Source organism: Dermacentor andersoni, chromosome 2, assembly GCF_023375885.2.
Source record: "Dermacentor andersoni chromosome 2, qqDerAnde1_hic_scaffold, whole genome shotgun sequence".
In the NCBI taxonomy this organism is placed as follows: Eukaryota; Metazoa; Arthropoda; class Arachnida; order Ixodida; family Ixodidae; genus Dermacentor; species Dermacentor andersoni.
In genome coordinates this window covers 147,185,856-147,206,400 of record NC_092815.1, presented here as the reverse complement: position 1 = coordinate 147,206,400, position 20,545 = coordinate 147,185,856, and the positions used below count along the sequence as shown (strand labels likewise).

At 48.3% G+C, this 20,545-nt stretch overlaps 1 protein-coding gene across 1 annotated transcript in view; it reads right to left on the bottom strand.

Moving 5' to 3' along the window:
* Nucleotides 1–6,336: 6,336 nt before the first annotated feature.
* The window catches only part of LOC129387453 (glucose dehydrogenase [FAD, quinone]-like), a 29,624-nt gene continuing 15,415 nt past the window's right edge, over nucleotides 6,337–20,545 (bottom strand). Inside the window, exon 3 of the mRNA XM_055076372.2 lies at nucleotides 6,337–6,544. Coding sequence (XP_054932347.1) covers nucleotides 6,400–6,544 — 145 coding nt within the window. The 3' untranslated portion in view covers nucleotides 6,337–6,399. The remainder of the gene's footprint in view (nucleotides 6,545–20,545) is intronic.

The following is a 20,545-nucleotide window of genomic DNA, read 5'->3' as shown; positions in this document are numbered from 1 at the left end:
AATAATTGTAAGTATTCATCTCATCTATGGGATCTAATGCGCGCGCTGTTGCTTTGTCTCTGCGTGTAGTAGTTGAGAGAGCCAGTTTAAGGGCGGAGTAGTTGGAAGGCATACTTTCTAGGAAAAATGGCCGCTCGAGGAGAAGAGCGAACTCGAGCGGCTTTAGAGGCTAGGAAAACTGCCTTAAAATATTTAGACTTGAGGGAAAGCTTCGTTAACAAACTATAACACGGCAATCAGCACTCGAATACGACGAGAGAAATTACTGAGACGTGGAAAATTCCCTTGAAAAAAAAATCTGGTTTGCTAGACAAATACTTGTATGTATTGAACCTCTTAAAAGATGAGGGGTGAAATATGCGCTCACCGAGGGGGCATCGTCAGCACGAGACATCCACAAGGCACCTTACAGAGATGTGGAGAGCTTCGCGGCCGGAACGAAGCCTCCCCTCTCCGCCGGCCAAGAGGGGGAAACGCGCTTTCCGATCGCTCATGGTGGCCACATAGTGTTTACTATATTGTAACGTAAGTAAACTGATCCAATATGAAACACGAATCTTAGGTCCAAGTACCGGTTTTCAGCACATCACTCATAATTGATTTTATAAAAGCTAGAATCAGAAACTTTCATTATCATAACCGTTCTTTGTTTCATGCCTTTCTAGGAAGTGTACGAACGGTACACATGCATTAGTCATTGCATCAATATGTTAACGCGACAGCGTTGAGGAGCTCGTGTCGCAGAAAAGCTGGTGTCGTCGGCGTCGGCGGCGTTGGCCGTGAGCGGAAAATCCCAGAAGACAATTCATCAATAAAAACAACTTGCAAGATGGGCTGCATGGGAATCAAACCAGGGTCTCCGGAGTGTGAGGCGGAGACGCTACCACTCAGCCATGAGTTCGATAGTTCCAAGTAGGACAAAAACGCCTCTAGTGAATGCAGTGTTGCCTTACAAACGTGCCGTAGAAAGCTATACTGCTGTGCATATCGGTAATTATGAGCATGTAAATTACAGAAGTTGCTGTCAAAGCGTAGCGAAGTACGTTTCCGTTACATGTTTTCTGCACTTTCCGCACACGCAAAGCCATCTTGCGGCAAACACAGAAGACCCCCTCCTCTCAATGTACGGCGCTGTAACCGACAGGTGGCGCGCCACGCGCGCATTGGGGCTGTGCGGGGACAGGTGCGAGGCGCGTCACGGCCCGGACTCCCTCTCCCCTGACGACATTCCCCATGCTCCCTCACGGGTTGCAGAATCAAGCGTCCTTCCTTTCTTTAGATCACTATCTGTCTATCTCTGCCCGTGCCGATCATGACGTTTGGCTCGCGTAAACCGTTTCCCCCTCCGAGACACCGTGTTCTTTGGTTCGTTCCGCTTGCTCAGGCGCAGGTTTCGTGGCCGCGCCGAACGCTGCGTTGCTCGACGCTCACCGCATGATTGGTGGGTGCAAAGTCCGATGGGGGGCGCCTCGTAAGTGATCGCTGCGCCGTAGCGCATTGTCTTACACCCCTTGGCGGGTTGACGGGAACGCTTTCGCGTTCCACTATTGAAGGCGCAGCTTAAACGTCCTCCAATTTTTTTTAAGCTATGTGTTTTTTAGAGCTTCATATTAGTCATCCACGTGCAAGTTGGAGACTAGGATAAAACAAGCATAATATACACGCAGTTGTTTGTCCGCCATTACTTAAGTATTTCCCATGGAACTTTTGCTTGTGCCATGGAAAACCTGCAATAATAATCGAAGTTTTTGTTTTTGTTGTAAAAGTTGCGTTGTAGGGTATTTAAGGCAAGACAATCTTAATGTAATTTGACACAGCTTGGAATTGTATATATTATATATTGAATGTATCATCAAGTTATGAAGCAGCTTTGACATGTACCCTGCACTCTCGCAAGCAAATGCGCAACTTCCTGGACATTGAATATATTGTGGTAATGTTAATGTATGCGATGTCAAAATTGAGCTCATATTTCCTGTCATAAGGTTCACGCGCCAATCTCATGTAATTTTTTTTCCTTTGTAATAATTTGTTCCTTTGAAATGTTTAATTTGACAATCCATCTTCCTGTGTCCTCCGGATTTTTGTGAACCACACTGGCCCTATTAGTTTGCTGCCGACGCAACCACATTTTCCTAGATTTTATGTTTTACCTGCAAATGAAGTCTATTTATGGATACTGGCACAGCAAATTTATAAACAGAAACTCCACAGTATTTATACACCTGTCTTGGCGCTATATGATATCCCTAACCCCAAACGCAGAAATAAAAAAGTCAGAAAAAATTATGGAAAAGAAGATCTGGCATATCAGGTAATAGACATGTTAAATAACTGTGCTTCTATTTTGGATTTCTGCCTACCCAGAAAAATGTTCAAACGTCAACTGCGGTCAATATTGTTTTCCGTTGAAATTGTTAAGCTACATTGATAAAGATAAATTGTCGTTTCAATTGTTGACTTCCTTTTAAGTATTTTTGTGATATGAGCGAATCTTTAATGTGATTTTTAAAAATAAATTGTCCATAGTGCTTAAGTACACTCATATTGTATAGGATGTATGATGTATGTACGATGTAGGCTGTATGCGTGTACTATTTGTAACGCCGCTTCTTTTTTGTTACCTGCTCTCTACTGTACTGCTGTAGACTGCTCTTTTTGTTACGGGGGCAGAGACCTCGTCAGGCAATCATGCCTTTAGTCTCTGCCCACCGCAGGATGATGTGATTTTCCTGCAAAAAAAAAAAAACTGACTGAGACACTGACTGACATTGAAATCATTGAAGTTTTTCTATGCTGTCTACCTCTCTAGAAAATTCTTAACTCAGCTGCATCATCACAACTGCTTCACCTACATCAACTGCACACCATCCTGATTGAATATGTCTCCTTCTCAATACTCCACCGAAACATTTAAATATTGCTTTTGGCAACACTATAGAACTGTGCAACACTTTACCAAGTCATTCATTCTGTCACCATCTGAATTCCTATGTTATATTTTTATCACTGGTCTTGCATTGCATCGTCTTTCGCTTCACTTTATTTCTTTGCTAAGTTTTTATTCTCTACTCTGCATTCCTGCAATAGCCCTTCGCGACTGCAGTATGTTGAAATAAATAAAATAAATATCAATATGTTAGCTGTGATCATTTGAAAGCAGGCAAATTAGTATTAAAAACAATCATACACAAACCAGAAAGGGCCTCTATAAACCAAGGCACAAGTTGCTGTGCAAAGGGCAAGTTTACACCACAACACATTGGCATGTGCGCCAGACAAGTACCACACCAAGTAACACTATACTACTGTAGCATGCGCACCAGGTATCACTGCACGATCCCGGTATGCATACAAGATGACAGCATACCACTCCGGTGTGCATGCTAGGCAGCACTAGACTGTGCTGGAGTTTAAACTAGAAAATACCGGAATACGCCAAAGTGATCTAATGTATTTTTTGAACTGTGTGCATCTCGAAACTACACAGACAGATGTAAATGTCCAGACAGTGTATCGAAAGAAAGCATTGTAAACAATATAATTTGCGCAAATTTTGCAGATCTACAGGACACAGAACGATTGTGCAACCGTGCACAATTGTAGCGTGGCTGCCTCAAATAACATTGTCCTTCAGTGTTTTTAGAATGTTGTGCTATCACTCGGGAAAATTTTTTAATCTCGTATTCTCTCTTTATGCCCCCGTGTATGATTATCATTTGTGCCAATATTACATAAGAAATTGTGTCAGAACAATTTGCCGTTTGCCGCGAGGATACTGAAATACTGAAATTGTTACAATATTAAAAGATAGTAATACTGGACAAAAACTAGGCGGGGTACAATAGCTCATAATTTAGGCTAAGAATAACTTGAAATAGTGTTAGAAAAGAACGTGTGAACCTAAGTTTATATAAAAAATGGGACTGCAGCGATACTATTTGAGAAATGGATGGAGCACATCGTGAACCTGACGTCATCACTGTGTCACAACTATTCCATAAGCAACATATTATTTTCTCGCTGTCGCATATATACAATCATTGTCCTCCCACTATGTACCCCACCATTCACCCAGTACACATACGTTCACCCGGCATGTCTACCATTCACCCACTATGTATCCCACTCTCCATAAAGCACACCCATCGTTCACCCAGCACATTCATCATTCACCCACCATTTACACAGGTCAACCAATATGTATCCCACCGTTACATCCCACAATCTATCACTACACCCACCATCCAGCCAGTATACCCACAACTAATTCCACCATACCCACAATCATGTCCAGCACATTTTCCATCACGCCCAGCGTAAAATTCATGATGGACAATGCTGGGATATTCATAGGGCAGTGGTGCCATGCTCCGCAGTAATACAGGAATAAAGATAAGTGGTACCAGGTCAGAGTGTTGTGATTCAAATCCGCATAAATACAGGTTCGTCCGGGTCAAGTCAGCGTCTTCAGTGAACACTTCCGCATGGATTTGCATGCCAAGCTTAGCACCTAAAAGGCGAAGATCAACTAAGACTTCGGAAACAATGTGGCAAACACGGTCAATGGTAATACGAAACAGAACACTGCGCAAGCGACACTGGAGGTGACCCTCGAGGGACACAACATCCCGGAGAAGAACATGATTAGGATTCTGGGCATGTGGCTACAAGGCAACCGGAAGTGCAGCCACACCATTAGCCTGCTGAGCAAGGCGGCGGAACAGGTGGGCCGCATGATCAATAGGGTATCCCAAAAGAGATACGGAATGAAAGAAGACGACACTCTCAAGCTAGTCAACAGCCTAATTGTCAGCCGAGTCACGTACTCCCTGCCGTACCACGTGACGACCAAGGCAGAAAGAGAGCAAGCAGACACCATCCTCAGGAAGGCGTACAAGACGGCTCTGCGTCTACCGAGAAACACGTCGAACGAGAAGTTGCTCCAGCTGGGCATCAGCAACACCTTCAGCGAGCTCGCCGAGGCTCTGCTGGGTACGCAAACCGCGAGACTGAGAGGCACCCCTACGGGACGAGCGCTCCTGAGGAGGTTGGGTCGGGATACGAGCGGACTGACAGACAGATACGCGGACGTACCGGACCACCTCAGGAAAACCATTAATGTGGGACCACTGCCGAGAAATATGGATCCCAACCTACACGAAAACAGGAGAAAAGCTAGGGCCGAATACGTTGAGAGAACGCTAGCCCAGCTAGACAATACAGTATACACGGACGCCGCCGTATATCTACACGGAAGAGAACGCGTGGCCGCGACGGTAGTGGTTAACAAGGAAGGAAACCCGATCACGTATGCCACGGCAAAAGTCGCTGGCACAGCGGAGGCCGAGGAGATTGCCGTAGCGCTGGCGGCAGCGGAAGGTTATAGAACAGGCCGATCTCTGAACATACTGACGGACTCAAAAGAGGTGTGCAGGAACTATACGAGAGGCAGAATCAGCAAAACTGCCCTCAGAATACTCAGCGGAGCCACCTCCGCCGAGAAAGAATAGCCCAGGCACAAACTAATCTGGATCCCGGGTCACGTAGGCATAGGGGGGAACGAAAGGGCAGACAGCCTAGCTCGAGGCGAAGCGTTCCGAGCTGGGCGGTCGAATGCCCCAGAGACCCACCTACAGGCTTGCGAGGAGGGATACGCAGAGACCCTGAACTTACATAGAGGAACTAGAATTAGATATCCGCCACCACACAAAGACCTCACAAAGGAGGAAGCGACCAGCTGGCGCAGACTACAAACAAACTCCTTCCCCAACTTACACGTGCTCAATAAGATGTTTCCGACACAATACAGGGCCACCTGCCCTTGGTGCGGTGCCAAACCTACACTCTACCACATCACCTGGGAGTGCGAACGCAACAAAGCATTCCACAAACACGAACACCCGAGTGCGGAGCCATGGGAGAGTCGGCTCACCAGCAGCGAGCTCACGGCCCAAAGGGCCCTAGTGCAGCACGCGAGCGATGCAGCACGACTCAGTGGAGCCTTGGAATAGGGGCCCACCCTTGCTGAAGAGGAGTCTCAAGTCGCCGGCGCCAAGAAGATGAAGACGACGGAGACCTCGTAACCGCGAAACCCTTGAAAGACTAAAGTTTTCACTCACTCACTTAGCTACACAACATTCCTCCACGAATGGGGGAAGCTTGAATGGGCTCTTACAAGCGATTGACATACAATTTTGTGTTGATTATAGTTCGGCACTTGCGGAAAGGAGCTGAAAAGTTGAACGCCGCCATAGTCGAAGAGTGCTGTATAAGGATAGTAACTACGGTCTAATGCGGCTTGTGGGACGCAGCACAATATGTAGGCACCCAATGTAGGTCGTGACATCAGCTTTTATTTAAAGGCAGCATATAGATTATTCACTGTTTTATTTGTTTTTACTCTTGAACCGAGTTGTCCTCGATAATCATGGCGGCTGCACGGTGTCCCATCATCATAAGTGGTGCATTAAGGTTTCCCGCTGGAAGGTAAGGCATCGATGAGGCATCCACAACGCGCAGTTTTTTAACGCCGCCAAGGACCCTGCGAAACGGGTGCAATGGCACAGAATTAGAAACAGCATATTAAGAATTTCACGTGTAAAGTTGCATTACACTAAATAGAAATTCATCCCACTTTCACCCCCCCCCCCCTTTCGAAAGAAAAACTCCTCTTATCAGATATACGCGAATTCAAGAGTCATTTATTTACTTATTCAATTAGCGTTGGCAAGTGGGTATAATCCTAATAAATACGGTAGCACCAGCAATAAAAACAATACAATGCATTTGACAACCACATGACTGACGTAGCATGGATGTTGTTTCTCACAAGCCAGATTCGGAGCACCACTTCTCCAAGCGATAATGTCTCTAATGCCGACAACACAGTGCGGAAGACTATTCGAATGCAAAAATGTACTGGGAGTAAATTAGTCATGAAAACTTTTGGTGTTTTAAAATCGAATGCCGACTTTGTGATTCACGAACTTGAAGATGGAATAACTCTTCCAACTTTCCTATTATCCGAATACAGCCAGTTTCAAGCAATTGGTCTAAAAGCGTCGAAAGGACAGTAGAGCTGTATACTTTGTTTAATAAAAAAAAAGTAGCAGTTTCACCCGAAAGGCGAAACGTCAATTGCAACAGCAAATTAGTAGATATCTATGCGAAGTAAGGATAGTTTTATCGGCACCTGAAACTTGTAAACATTCGCTTACTAAACAAATTACAGGCACGGTGTCGCGCGCACACAAGTAAACATGAAAACATCTACCTCGATGACAGCGGAAACTCGCTGTCAAAACGCTGCAGTGAGGAATCGCAACAGTAGCAGTGATCGAATTGACCTCCGTGCGTCTCTCGCTTGAACGCGAACAAAACGTAGAAAGCACAGAGCATACGTTATTGGGGGCGAGCTCCACCACTGGAAAAGCTGGCGCCACCGTCGGCGTGACGTGACATGAGGGATAACCTGGATAAAGCGGCCACGTCGGCTGCTTCGGAAGCGCCGAAGCGAGCTGAAAATGAAAGCTTAAAGTCCCACCTGCGCCGTGGTTCTGATTAAGTGGTGAGGCTTTACCGCCTTGGGCACCGGCTTGACAATGTTTCAAAGTGCTATAATAGGTAGTGGCTGCCCTTGGAGGCGTGCAGCATGGTAGGCTACTGCTCGGTGCCGCAGTGCCGGACGTACGAAACGGAGCCCAGTGTCAGCCTTATTCACACGTAGCCGCAGGGCAAAGGAGCTGCGTGAAGCTTGGCTGGCGAAACTTAGAACCGGCAGATAGCCATCGGCTACAACTCGGGTTTGCAGCAAGCACAGACGCGAGGAAGATTTGTCCTACGGCGTCGGGACTGCGTGATGTTCGGTGGGTATAAGAAAACGCGCACTGAGACGCTCGCCCTCGCCCGCTGCCCCCCGGCAAATGCCATGCGGTTTGGTCTATGAACTTGTTGATGCTACATACCGGCAAGTTCAGTGGAACGGAAAGGGAGCGGTAAGATGCACATTAAAAAAAGGGATGGCATATGGTCATGCTTGTGTTATGAAATAATACACTGGATTACGAAAAAGAAGCAGAAGGAAATCACACGCTGAGAAGACCGATAAACATACAGTGCGATGCTACTTGCGAAATAATATTGAAGTGTCCAAGAATTTAGAAGACAAGAAAAGATTGAATCGTCGCGACGGCGCATCACAGTCGCCGTAGGCGTCGAAGTCTCTATAACGAAATTATTTTTGAACAGTTCTGATGGCGTCCACGCTACAATGGGTGCTGGGTATATCGTAAAATGCTCATATGCTGTGGCCTAAAGCTCACAGCACGGTGCGAAAACGCGCTCACAGCGAAAGCAAAACATTGTGCGCGGACATGCATGCAGATGCGCAGTCGGTCGCTGCGAACCCGTGCGATCGCTGCATTGAGGCTTCATTCTGTTATGCCCCATTTGGTTATACCGACAACCCACTATAATACCATATTTCACATAGTTTACTCTCAGCGTTTGCCTACCTTTCACGCAAGAAGCCGTGTTTGGGAGACCGTCGCGGCGGCCGCCCGCAGTGGCGTTCACTGTACGTATTCGGTAAAGAGATAGCGTCTGTAAACGATTCTGTGCTTTTAAGTTTGCCCAAGATTATTATATCGACAGTCAAAAACTTCCCTCGTTTTGAGAATTCCTACATAAATGTCCTGGAGGGCTGCCACGTGGTTTTTTTATTGAGCGCCGTAAGCGAAACCTACGAGGAGCTGCTCCGCGTGATCCCTCGTATTACGCAAGGAAGGCCCTTCCCACAGATGGAGCCTCCGTAACTCCTCGCCCCCATGTTCAGCAAGCCAGCGGGCCCGCTGGCTCGCTTAGCTATACCCACAGGTTTTCAATGCTTTTTCTGGTGACGAAACTCCGGCCAAAGTTTCATACAGGGACAAAGCTGCCGCTAATGGCGCAGCTGTCGAGGAGGGGGCAAAAAACGGCCGCGCGAGCCGTTCGCACCGACTGTTTTTCGGAAAACAGGCTGACATTCTTGAGTATTTTTGCTTTCGGGGGCTGATAGTTGTGTGTAGTGTGGAGGCTACTTAACCCATTATTTAAGATCAGATAAAAGTAAATATTAAAACCCAGTTTTTTTAGATAAACACCGACGTTTCGAAACCGGCTCGGTTCCTTCTTCTTCAAGGTGTGACTGCGCGCGAGGTGCCGCGTGACTTTTCAAACCCACGTGTGGACAACCGCTGAGGCAATGAACGCATGCTATGGGAATAAGACGAGGGAAGGTTCCCCCGGGAGCGATTAACATTCCCGTGTGTTTGCTGAATGTACCGCGACTCAAGAAGCAGCCTCCTGCGCGGATTCGGCTCGGTTTACACCAGAATAGTCTTTTGAAGTGAATCTTGTGGTCAAGCGTTTTGCAGTGTTCAGCGGCTGCGCACCACTGCCTGTCCATTCGTTGTTACCTGAAAGCTTCGCTGCAACAACCAGACACAAATAACCCCGCGTGATTGACGCCGGCCGCTAGTAAACATTGCTAGCGGCTGTTTTCTGATGTAAAGCGCGCTTACTTTCTCTCGCTGCATGTTATAAACAGTATTTTTTTAATATTTTTTATTATTTTCACCGCAACTTGCCTGCAATATCACACCGAAAGGTCTAGCGTGGCGGTCAGTAGCATTCGTGTTCTGATTAGGGCCGTCCTTGCTTTGTCAAAGTGTATAAGATTATTTACATGAAGTTATGACTGGCGCTTACCTTGCAACAAGTAATGCAAGCTCACTGACGCTGAAAATCGTACGTTTTAGCGGCATTTGAAGAACTTTGAAGAACTGGAGAGCGCTACAGAGGCGATCAAATGACGAAAACACCGGCAGTTTGAGAAGCCATTTTTGCTTACACTTGTGAAGTTGGCAAAGCACGGCTAAACGCTCTTGCTGCATGGGCCATTTATTTGCTCTTTCTCACGCAGTGACGGCGAAGACGCTGGTGAGTACGAGAAAGTATATGATTTTTTTTATTCAGTGATTAGATGCTGGCTGTTCTCTAACTACCAAAATAAGACAAGCTGTGAGTGGCCACAGATTGAACAAAATGCATGCAGTGATCGGAAACACGGAGCAACGTGTATAAAATAAAAGGAATTGGGGCACGGAAGAGTAGACATTCCTAAAAAGAAACAAACTCACAAATGGTCAGGATCCTGTAATATATAATGATCGTATGATGAGATATAAAAGACACTGAGAAACATAGTATGTTGAAATAGGCACAAATTTGTCAGTCCAAATAATATTCGTAGGGTCTAAATGCTTCGCGCAGACACGGGCATGCTTGGAGTCGAAGCTAAAACCATCGGCTTCCTGACGTGGTATCTATCGCCCGCTTCCATATTTCACGCTTCTCGTCGTCGCTAGGCAGACAGAAAAGCCAGGCTCTTTCGAGCGTACCTCTGTAGCCAGAGCGGCAACCCGTCGCACAGCAAGTCTTCGGCACCTCAGGTTAGCGCGTCACATGCACTGCACTTGCTCGTAATCGAAGGCAAAATCATGAAAGAAAAAAGCAGCTGCCAGCAGCCACACGACTCCTGCAGTTGGGTATTCATAATACCCTGGAAGAGATTGCAGAAGCACAAGAAAGGGCACAGATTCTCAGGCTCTCCGGCACCAGGGCGGGCAGACGACTCCTAACTGAGATGGGCGTCCTCCCGGCCACTGTCGAAAACGCCTACCAGGGCCTTCCAAAAGAGCAGAAAGATAACATCATCATATCGCCCGCCCCGCGCAATATGCATCCCCAGCGCAACGTACAAAGAAGGAAGGCCAGAGCGGTGGCGCTCCTACGCCGCGCAACAGAACTCCCTGGCGGCTGCTGCTTCGTTGACGCGGCCCAGTATGGCAAAAGCAACAATTTCGCGGTAGTGTCAATCAACCACAGGGGTTCGACCGTTAACGCCGCTTCGGTACGAAGCACGTTGTCGCATGCGGCCGAGCAAGTGACCATTGCCTTGGCCCTCCTGGACGACGGACATGCCAATATCTTTAGCGACTCCAGGGCAGCCATCCGCGCCTTCAGCGTTGGCGCCGTCTGTAAGGAAGCCTTTCGCATCCTCGACGGCAAAAGCATCGCCACCCACACTCTCACGTGGTTCCCCGCTCACATGGGATCCATCATGGGAGGCCCCACAAACCTCAACGAGCTGGCCCACTCCAAGGCGCGAGGTCTCGCTTTCCGCGACCATGGAGAACTCCAACGCCGGCCCGCAGTGGTGGAGAACAGAGATCAACCGACCACATACAACGAAATTGCGCAGCACTTTTATCTCGGCATGAGAGACTTTCCCCTTCCACACAAGAAATTAAACAGAGCGCCGGCATTGACCCTCAGATTATTGCAAACAGGCTCATATCCCAACCCGGCTTTATTTCACAAAATTTATCCCGACACCTATGCCACTAGTTCTTGCAGGCACTGCAATGACATCGCTAGCCTAGACCATATGCTCTGGCGTTGCCCCTCGTTACGAGGCACAGAACAAATCAATGAAGACAAGTGGCTCTCCGCTATCAAGAGCCCCGATGCCGGGGCGCAACTATGGGCTGTCCAGAGGGCCCACGATGCGGCGGTCGGGCAAGGCCTGACTGTCCCAACGTGGGAGCGGCCCGCAGCGCGCTGAGTCGCGTACCTCAGGACCTTATTAAAGTTCTGCATCCATCCATCCAACCACCGCCGCCGCGTTCGGTCTGTAGTCTCGCGGCTGCACACATTCCACACGCTCGCGCGCCTTCGTCGATGCCCGCATAGGACCCCTAGCGCCGCCTCGCGGAAGGCGCGGTCAACATATAAAGCTCTCCCATAGCGTTACGGGGAAGTTTCACGACCATAAAAGCAATGATAGACTTTGCTATAACTCTCTTTTATCGCCTGTGGAATTTATACGTCACCTCACGGTGACGGCGACGGCAGTAGTGCGCCTCGAGTGTCCATATAAGTAATACCGCAATATGAAATTTAGAAATATCGTTGGCAGTTCCCAACTGACGACCTTAATTCTAGATTTTCAATTTTTTGTAGAACCTGTCGGATGAACACAAAGTGCATGCTTCGGATGGATTAAAAAGTAGGATTCAGGAAAATCGCTAAAGGATGCCACAGGACGCTGACACATTTAACCCATTAAAGACCAGCGTGACCATATGGTCACGTTAGTCTGCACAGTGAATTTCAATTAATTAAGATTGACAAAACGGCACCAAAATTGCCTTTGACATGCCGTTAGAGAGATGAGAGTTCCCTTTACGGATATCAAGTGGCAGCAGGTGTCAGTCATTTTGTGGGAATCCCTCGCAAAGGCGGGAATAAGTGTTGCTGTGCGAGTAGCGTCACCATGCATCACTCCAAGGGGTAATGTTTTTTTTTTTCCACTACTTGTTTAAGCAATGGTCGGATATCCTTACCTCCATATCGCACTTTGAATATGTGACCTTCGATGATCATTTGTGAAAGATTAATGTTTGATTTATCCATGAACAAGCGTGTTATCTTGCGCGTTGCCATATGGTCACACTGGGCCTTTAGCCTACCTAACTTTTTATTTTTTTATAAACTGCATTCTCATCTCTTGCACGGCTGCTGGCGCGTTCCCACAGTGGTTATTTCTTATTTTATGGTCTGAATAGGTTGATGTTCGAATAAATGGCGAAGATACTAGAAGAAGACGATGACGACGTGTCAGTGATTTATATCGACCTGCGAGAGTGTAGCACCTATTCGAATGAAGAGTCGGCCGATGAAGACTCAGGCGGGATCATTGACAATCTAATCGGGCGGAAGCTATGAGCCGGCGCTGAAACTGTTTTCTCTGACGGACGCCGCATTGGTGGATCCGACTCGAACGATGGTGACCCCGGCAGGCAAGGTGACGGAACATGAGAGGTTTCTTCTGCTGTAGTTGATGCGGCCATTCCTGCGAAATAATCCACTGCTTCTAAGTGGACGAACGGTGATCTGCAGAAAAGCCTTGGCATATTTCCCTACTCAAACTTTGCTGGTTAGAGGGACTTTTCACCTGTTGAATTGTTCGAAATCTTTTTTGAGGAAGCCGTCGTGGAGCTGCTAGTCGTACAAACAAGAAAGTGTGCGTTATTTTTCAATATGCCCATTCCGGAGGTTACCAAAGAAGAATTAGGTTTTCTTGGAGTGTTCGTTTTGTCCGGCGATAACCGCTTGCCAGGGAAAAAATGTGATTGGGACAGCGGCTTGGATATGCGCAACACGATGGCCTATAATGCTATGCGAAGAAATCGCTTCGTACAGATAATGCGATTCCTGCACTGTGCGAAATGCAAGCCTAACGCTTAGTGACAAGTTGGCAAAGTTGCGTCCATTGATGGTACTATTGAAAGCAAGGTTTCTGGAGCACTTTCAACCTGTGCGTCACCTGAGCTATGACGAAAGTATGATTGAGTATTATGGTTGTCATGGCTGTAAACAGTTCATACGCGAAGGCCTATCCGCTTCGGGTATAAAGTATGGTGCCTAAATGCCAAGAACGGATACCTTGTAAACTTCAAAGTGTATCAAGGCAAGCAGGGGATCCCGGAACATCTGAAAAATATGAAAAGGACTTCGGAAAAGCAGCGGCGCAACTTCTTCAAATGGTGGATGAACTCGCAGCAGAGACACACGACCTTCCTTTCTTTTTCTATTTTGATAATTTATTCACAGGCATGCCGCTACTCAGGCATTTCAAGGCACAGGGCTACGAAGGCACGGGCACAGTGAAGCAGAGCCGTTTTCCCAAAGAGTTCCCTATCGCCCGACCACAATTCGTCAAGCGCCAGCCTCGCGGGCACGCAGAGTCCGTGCTGAGCGACAATGGGATAATTGTTGTCCGCTGGATGGACAATTCTGTAATAACGATCGTAAGCACCATTAACGGCGTAGAGCCAATATCAGCTACTCTCGTGTTCAGAACAAGCAAATCAAGGTGGCCCGCAAAAAACACTGTTGCTCAGTACAAGTCTTATGGGAGGTACGGACCAGATGGATGCAAATGTAGGCGCCCACAGGATTCTAATCCTAAGCAAAAAGTGGTGGTGGCCGATTTTCACTTGACTTTGTGATGTATCTATCAGTAACGCTTGGGCGCTAATTCGTAGCACAGGGTTCAACGTCACGCAGGTGGAATTCCGCACGCAAATTGCACAAAGCTGCCTGATGCGATGGGACAATAAACACAGAGGACCTGGTCAACGCAGAATCCCAAGGGTTGGTGATGCCTGACTGGTACATGGTATGACCATGTGGCTCACTTTGTTGCACCAATACCTAATGACAATAGGTGGAGGCGTGCATGAGATAATTGCAACAGCGCAGTGCACACACAATGCACAAAGTATGACGACGGCATGTGTATTCCATGATTTAAACCATATCACACTAAATAAGTGCTCGACTATTCGCTATGTATGTTTCTTGTGATGTTTCATGGCTTGAAATAAATGTTTTTCACTTCGCGTATTTCGCTGTAGCGTAAGGGCAACTAATTAGGCAAGAGTAATAATTTTCTGCATGTGAATTATTAGTATAAAGGTGGGTTATTATATTAGATTTATTTCAAGATAGCAAGAAAAAAAAAGAAACCGGTCCCTAATGGGTTAAGAGGCTGACATTCTTTTCTATGGATTAATGTGCGGTCCGGTATTCTAAGAGTTATATCGCGAGCATCTTCCAATATTGTCTCGAATTTTAAGCCAACAAAAAAAGAAGTTTATTTAAAAATTGTTTCTTTGCGGATTTTGTCAGTCTGTTTACACTGTTCATTTGCTTAATTATAAGTATCCTAGGGCGAGAGTAAGTTAAATTTAGTTGAAGAATACCTTTGTTTGTCTCGTTTGTTAACCTTTTCAGTTGCTGATTAAACCAAGGCGCTCTCGTATTGGACGCTCGTATAGCCTCAGTCGAAGAAACTCTTCTCTCTGAGACTCAACTTTGAATTGAAATAACATTCAGCTAGTGTTGACAGACCACCGAGAGAAGCCTGCAAGATTTTATGGTTGAATACATATACCTCACGATGAACAGCCTCGAATTGCGAATCTTTACAATTTTTTACAGGTTTATTTAGTTTGATTTCGGTGATGCTTAACTGCTAGATCAACTGCGAATAGAAAAAGGGCACGGCAGGCAGACTCGCAAGACAAAATAAAACTCCACAAATCACTTCCCGTAAGCACAACGTCTATTACACTCGAAGTAGACGACTCAAACAGCGTTGATTGGGTGACAATTGATATAAAGTTGAAATCATAACACAGGCTCAAGAGATTCTACCCTGAGTACAAAAGAAACTCGAGCAAAAATCAGCTTAAAATTTTATCTAGGTAATCAATATAGCCAGTGAGTAATGTAGGAACATTTGGATAAGATACATTAATCGAGTAATGAGCCTCACGAAGGCCAATAACAATGATATTGTCACGTGGAGTGACATATGACCAACACAGTAGCAATAATGTGAAAGACCAAACTTTTATTGGGCGAACATGTGCCCACAAGAACAGGCTACACTTAAAGAATGGCGACAACGGCGAACAAAGTCGGCGATCGTGAAAATCTGATCAGCGGGTCAAGCGCGTCGGCTTTTATGCATCAGTCGTCCAATGTTCCAGAGAAACCGCTTGGACCCCCGTGCCTTCCACAACGTTCTATATTATTCGCGTCGCGCACACATGCAATCACATTACACAACGTTCGGTCACAAACAGCGGATGGAACCATCGATAACATTCTAGAAACCTCCGATACATGCAGGCGCGTCCTGCGCTGTGCGATATTTGTTAGGCGGTGAATGGTGGTCGCCTGATAAAGATAGGCAAGTACACGTGTCAATACCCGCCTCTTAAAAAGCATCTGCTCGCCTCTTAAAAAAAGCATACCCGCCTCTTAAAACGCAAACGAAAGTAATAAAAAAAATACCCGTAGCAAAGAAACAACAAAATAAGGAAGTTCCTTAGCGTGCGAAAACGGGTTTAAGACGCACTCGTGGACCACTTCAGATCGTGCGCGGAGCCGCTGTGACTGCGAAATGCCGTCTGGCATGACCACATAGTACAGCGCGGGATTACGTCGGATGATCTTGTTGGGTCCGAAATAGCGTCGCAATAGTTTCTGAGTCCTCGTCGGCGTATCGGGGTCCAAACCCAAACACGGTCGCCGGGCTGGTACTCGGCGAAGCGTTGTCGGAGGAGTGTCGGCTTTCGGTACGCTGCTGGTTCTTGATCCGTGGGCGGGCGAGCTGTCGGGCTTCGGCGCGCTGGAGATAGGCACCGACGTCTTCTCGTCGTCAGTGACGTGCGGCAGCATGGCGTCGAGCGTCTGTCGTCGGGTTTCTTCAGTAAACGAGCTTAAACGGCGTGATCTGTGTTGTTTCTTGGACCGCCGTGTTGTAAGCGAAGGTGACGTACGGCAGAACGGCATCCCAGGTCTTGTGTTCGACATCGACGTACATTTTAGCATGTCTGCGAGGGTCTTGTTCAGGCGCTCCGTGAGACCATTCGTCTGCGGATGGTAGGCAGTTGTCATCCTGTGGCTTGTCTGGCTGTATTGCAGAATGGCTTGGGTGACCTCTGCTGTAAAAAAGGCTGTTCCTCTGTCGGTGATGAGGACTTCTGGGGCACCATGTCGCAGCAGGATGTTCTCGACGAAAAATTTCGCCAATTCGGCTGCGCTTGCTTTCGGTAGAGCTTTAGTTTCAGAGAAGCGGGTGAGATATTCCGTCGCCACGATGATCTACTTATTTCCTGATGTTGACGTCGGAGACGGTCCCAACAAATCCATCCCGATCTGCTGAAATGGTCGGCAAGGAGGTTCGATCGGCTGTAGTAATCCTCCTGGCCTTGTCGGTAGTGTCTTGCGTCGCTGACAATATCGGCATGTCTTGACGTAACGGGTGACGTCGGCGGTCAGACGCGGCCAGTAATACCTTTCCTGTAGCCTCGACAGCGACCGGGAGAATCCGAGGTGCCCAGCGGTTCGATCGTCATGTAGGGAGTGCAGTACTGGACGCAGCGCTAACGGAACAACAAGAAGGTAGGTGGCGCGGACTGGTGAGAAGTTCTTCTTCACGAGCAGGTTATTTTGTAGCATGAACGAAGACAATCCATGCTTAAATGCCCTAGGGATAATGTCCGTGTTCCCTTCCAAGTACTCGACGAGGCCTTTTAGCTCCGGGTCTGCTCGTTGCTGTTTAGTAAAATCTTCCGCACTTATTATTCCAAGGAAGGCGTCGTCGTCCTCGTCGTCTTGCGGCGGGGGATAGATGGGGGCGCGTGATAGGCAGTCGGCGTGAGAGTGTTTTCGTCGAGACTTGTAGAGTACCGTGATGTCATATTCTTGCAGTATGAGGCTACACCGCGCCAGCCGTCTTAAAGGGTCCTTTAAGTTAGCTACCCAACACAACGCGTGATGGTCGCTGACCACTTTGAATGGCCTGCCATGTAGGTAAGGGAGGAATTTTGCTGTAGCCCAAATGAAGGCGAGGCTTTCCTTTTCACTCGTAGCATAATTGCCTTCTGCTTTTGACAGTGACCGCCTAGCATAAGATATCATCCGTTCAAGTCCGTCTTTCCTCTGGACTAGGACGGCGCCGAGGCCTAGGCTATTGGCGTCAGTGTGGATTTTGGTATCGGCGTCCTCCTCGAAGTGCGCAAGTACCGCCAGCAACTGCATGCATCGTTTGAGTTCTTGAAATGCGTCGGCCCGCGGCGTTTCTCACTTGAATTCGACATCACATTTGGTTAGATGTGTTAGCGGCTCCGCGATGCGTGAAAAGTCATTGAGAAGGCGCCTATAGTAGGCACACATGCCAAGGAATCTACGTACTGCCTTCTTGTCGATGGGCTGCGGGAACTTTGCGATGGCAGCTATCTTCTGCAGGTCGGTGCGGACTCCAGGTTTGCTGATGACGTGGCCTCGAAACAGAAGCTCACCGTAAGCAAAGCGGCACTTCGCCGGCTTCAGAGTAAACTCTGATGATTTGATGGCCTCTAGTGCTGTTGCAAGCCGCCTAAGGTGATCTTCGAAATTTCCGGCAAGGACGACGACGTGATCCAAGTGAACAAGATACGTCTGCCACTTCAATCCTGCTAAAACCGTGTCCATCACGCGCAGGAACGTTGCAGGCGTCCAGCATAGTCCAAATGGCATAACTATGAACTGATAGAGGCCGTCTGGCGTGATGAAGGCGGTCTTTTCGCGATCCCTGTCATCGACTTCTATTTGCCCGTAGCCAGACTTGATGTCCATCGACGAGAAGTATTTAGCGTTGCAGAGACGATCCTATGCGTCGTCTATCCGTGGGAGGAGGTATACGTCCTTCTTCGATGATCTTGTTCAGTCGACGATAATCGACGCAGAAACGTAGGGTTCCGTCCTTTTTCTTCACTAAGACAACAGCAGACGCCCACGGGCTCTTCGACGGCTGGATGATGTCGTTGAATGGCAGTTCGTCGACTTGTTGTCTTATAGCTTCGCGTTCTCGCGTCGAAACTCGGTAAGGGCTCTGGCGGAATGGTCTAGCGCACTCTACGGTTATTATGCGATGCTTTGTGACTAGTGTTTGTCGAATTCTTGATGACGTGGAAAAGCAGTCTTTGTATCGTCGAAGCAAACTTCTGAGCTGTTGCTGCTTAATCACGGGGAGACTTGGATTTATGTCGAAGTCTCTCTCGGGAACTACGGTCGTCGTTGTAGATGCGGCAGAATGCCAGAGGACAAACGCATTGCTGGTCTCCAGAATTTCCTCGATGTATGCGATCGTCGTGCCCTTGTTGATGTGCTTGAACTCCTGGCTGAAGTTTGTCAGCAACACTTTCGTGTTTCCTACGCGCAGTCGAGCGATCCCTCTGGCGACGCAAATTTCACGGTCGAGCAGTAGACGTTGGTCGTCTTCGATGACACCTTCTACATCAGCGGGTGTTTCGGTGCCGACCGAAATAACAATGCTGGAGCGAGGCGCGATGCTCACTTGATGTTCGAGCACACTCAAGGCTTGGTGACTACGAGGGCTCTCCGGCGGTATAGCTTGATCTTCCGACAGCGTTATTGACTTCCACATCAGGTCGATGATTGCGCCGTGTTGGTTCAGGAAGTTCATGCCGAGAATGACGTCTCGTGAACACTGTTGGAGGATAACAAAGGTGGCAGGGTAAGTCCGGTCATGAATGGAAATTCTTACCGTGCAGAATACAGTCTGCGTCATGAGGTGTCCTCCAGCGATCCGAATTGACGGGCCTTCCCATGCAGTCTTAACAGTCTTCAACTGGGCGGCGAAGGGTCCACTCATGACGGAGTAATCGGTTCCTGTGTCTCCTAAGACGGTGACTGCGTGGCCGTCGAGAAGCACGTCGAGGTCGGTGGTTCTTTGTCTTGCGTTACAGTTGGGCCTTGGCGTCGGATCACGGCTGCGTCGCGTTGACCTATCGCTGGTACGTGGCGTCGTTAAGTGGTCTTTCGTCTGCGTATTCTTCCCTTGCGGACTTCGTCGGCACGGCGTGTGCTTATGTCGTCAAGGTAGTCTCTTCGTAGTTTTCGTAGGCGGCGGAGGATCTTCGTCAGTTCGATGAACAGCAACCGCACCTCCATCGGTTGCTTCTTTAGTTTTACGCATATGGGCTCATGGACCGGCCACGGGCTGAGCCAGTGTATGGACGGTGCTGCGGCGACAGGTAGCGGCCTGGTGACGGCGAACGGGACGGTCGTCGAGGGCTCCACTGAGTAGCGGCGAGGTAGTCGGCGATGTGACGAGGGCGTTCAAGTTTCCTCGGGCGCGCTGCGTTGACGGCAAAGCCTCGCAATCCCAGGTCGCGGTATGGGCATCCGCGGTACACATGGCCGGCGTCGCCGCAGTTGTAGCAGTGCGGGCGGTGGTCGGGGGCACGCCAAATGTCAGTCTTTCTCACGCAGGTGCGCTGGGCGAGGAAGACGGAATTGGGGCGTTACAGGGCCCTGGCGCGGTCGCGGAGGGGGACCTTGAAGGTGTGCGACGGCGGCGTAGGTCATCGCTTCTGGCTGGGGTTGCGGTAATTGAGGTGTCACCTCAGGAACTCCAAGCGATCGCTGAACCTCATGTTTCACAATGTCAGCGATCGAGGCAACTTGATGCTGCGAGGAAGGCAAGACCTTGCGCAGTTCTTCGCGCACAATGGCCCTGATGATCTCTTGGAGATCACCGGAGCCCAGTGCTTGGATAGCGCACTGAGGCGTGAGCACTTGGCGGTTATATTGCCTAATGCGCGTATCTAAACTTTTCTCAATCGTCGTTGCCTCTGTCAAGAACTTGGCTACGGTCTTCAGTGCGTTTCGGATCAGTCAAGAAAAAAAAAAGAAATCATTTGAACCTACGAACTAAAACCGCGAAGTGGGCATCAAACCCGCGACATTGCGCTCAGCTGCAGGACGCCACGGTCACGGAGTCCCCTGAAAGTGGGCAAATTTCCTTTCTGATGATATACCATGCCCTTGAGGCTGCTGTATGCAGAAGTGGTTAAGC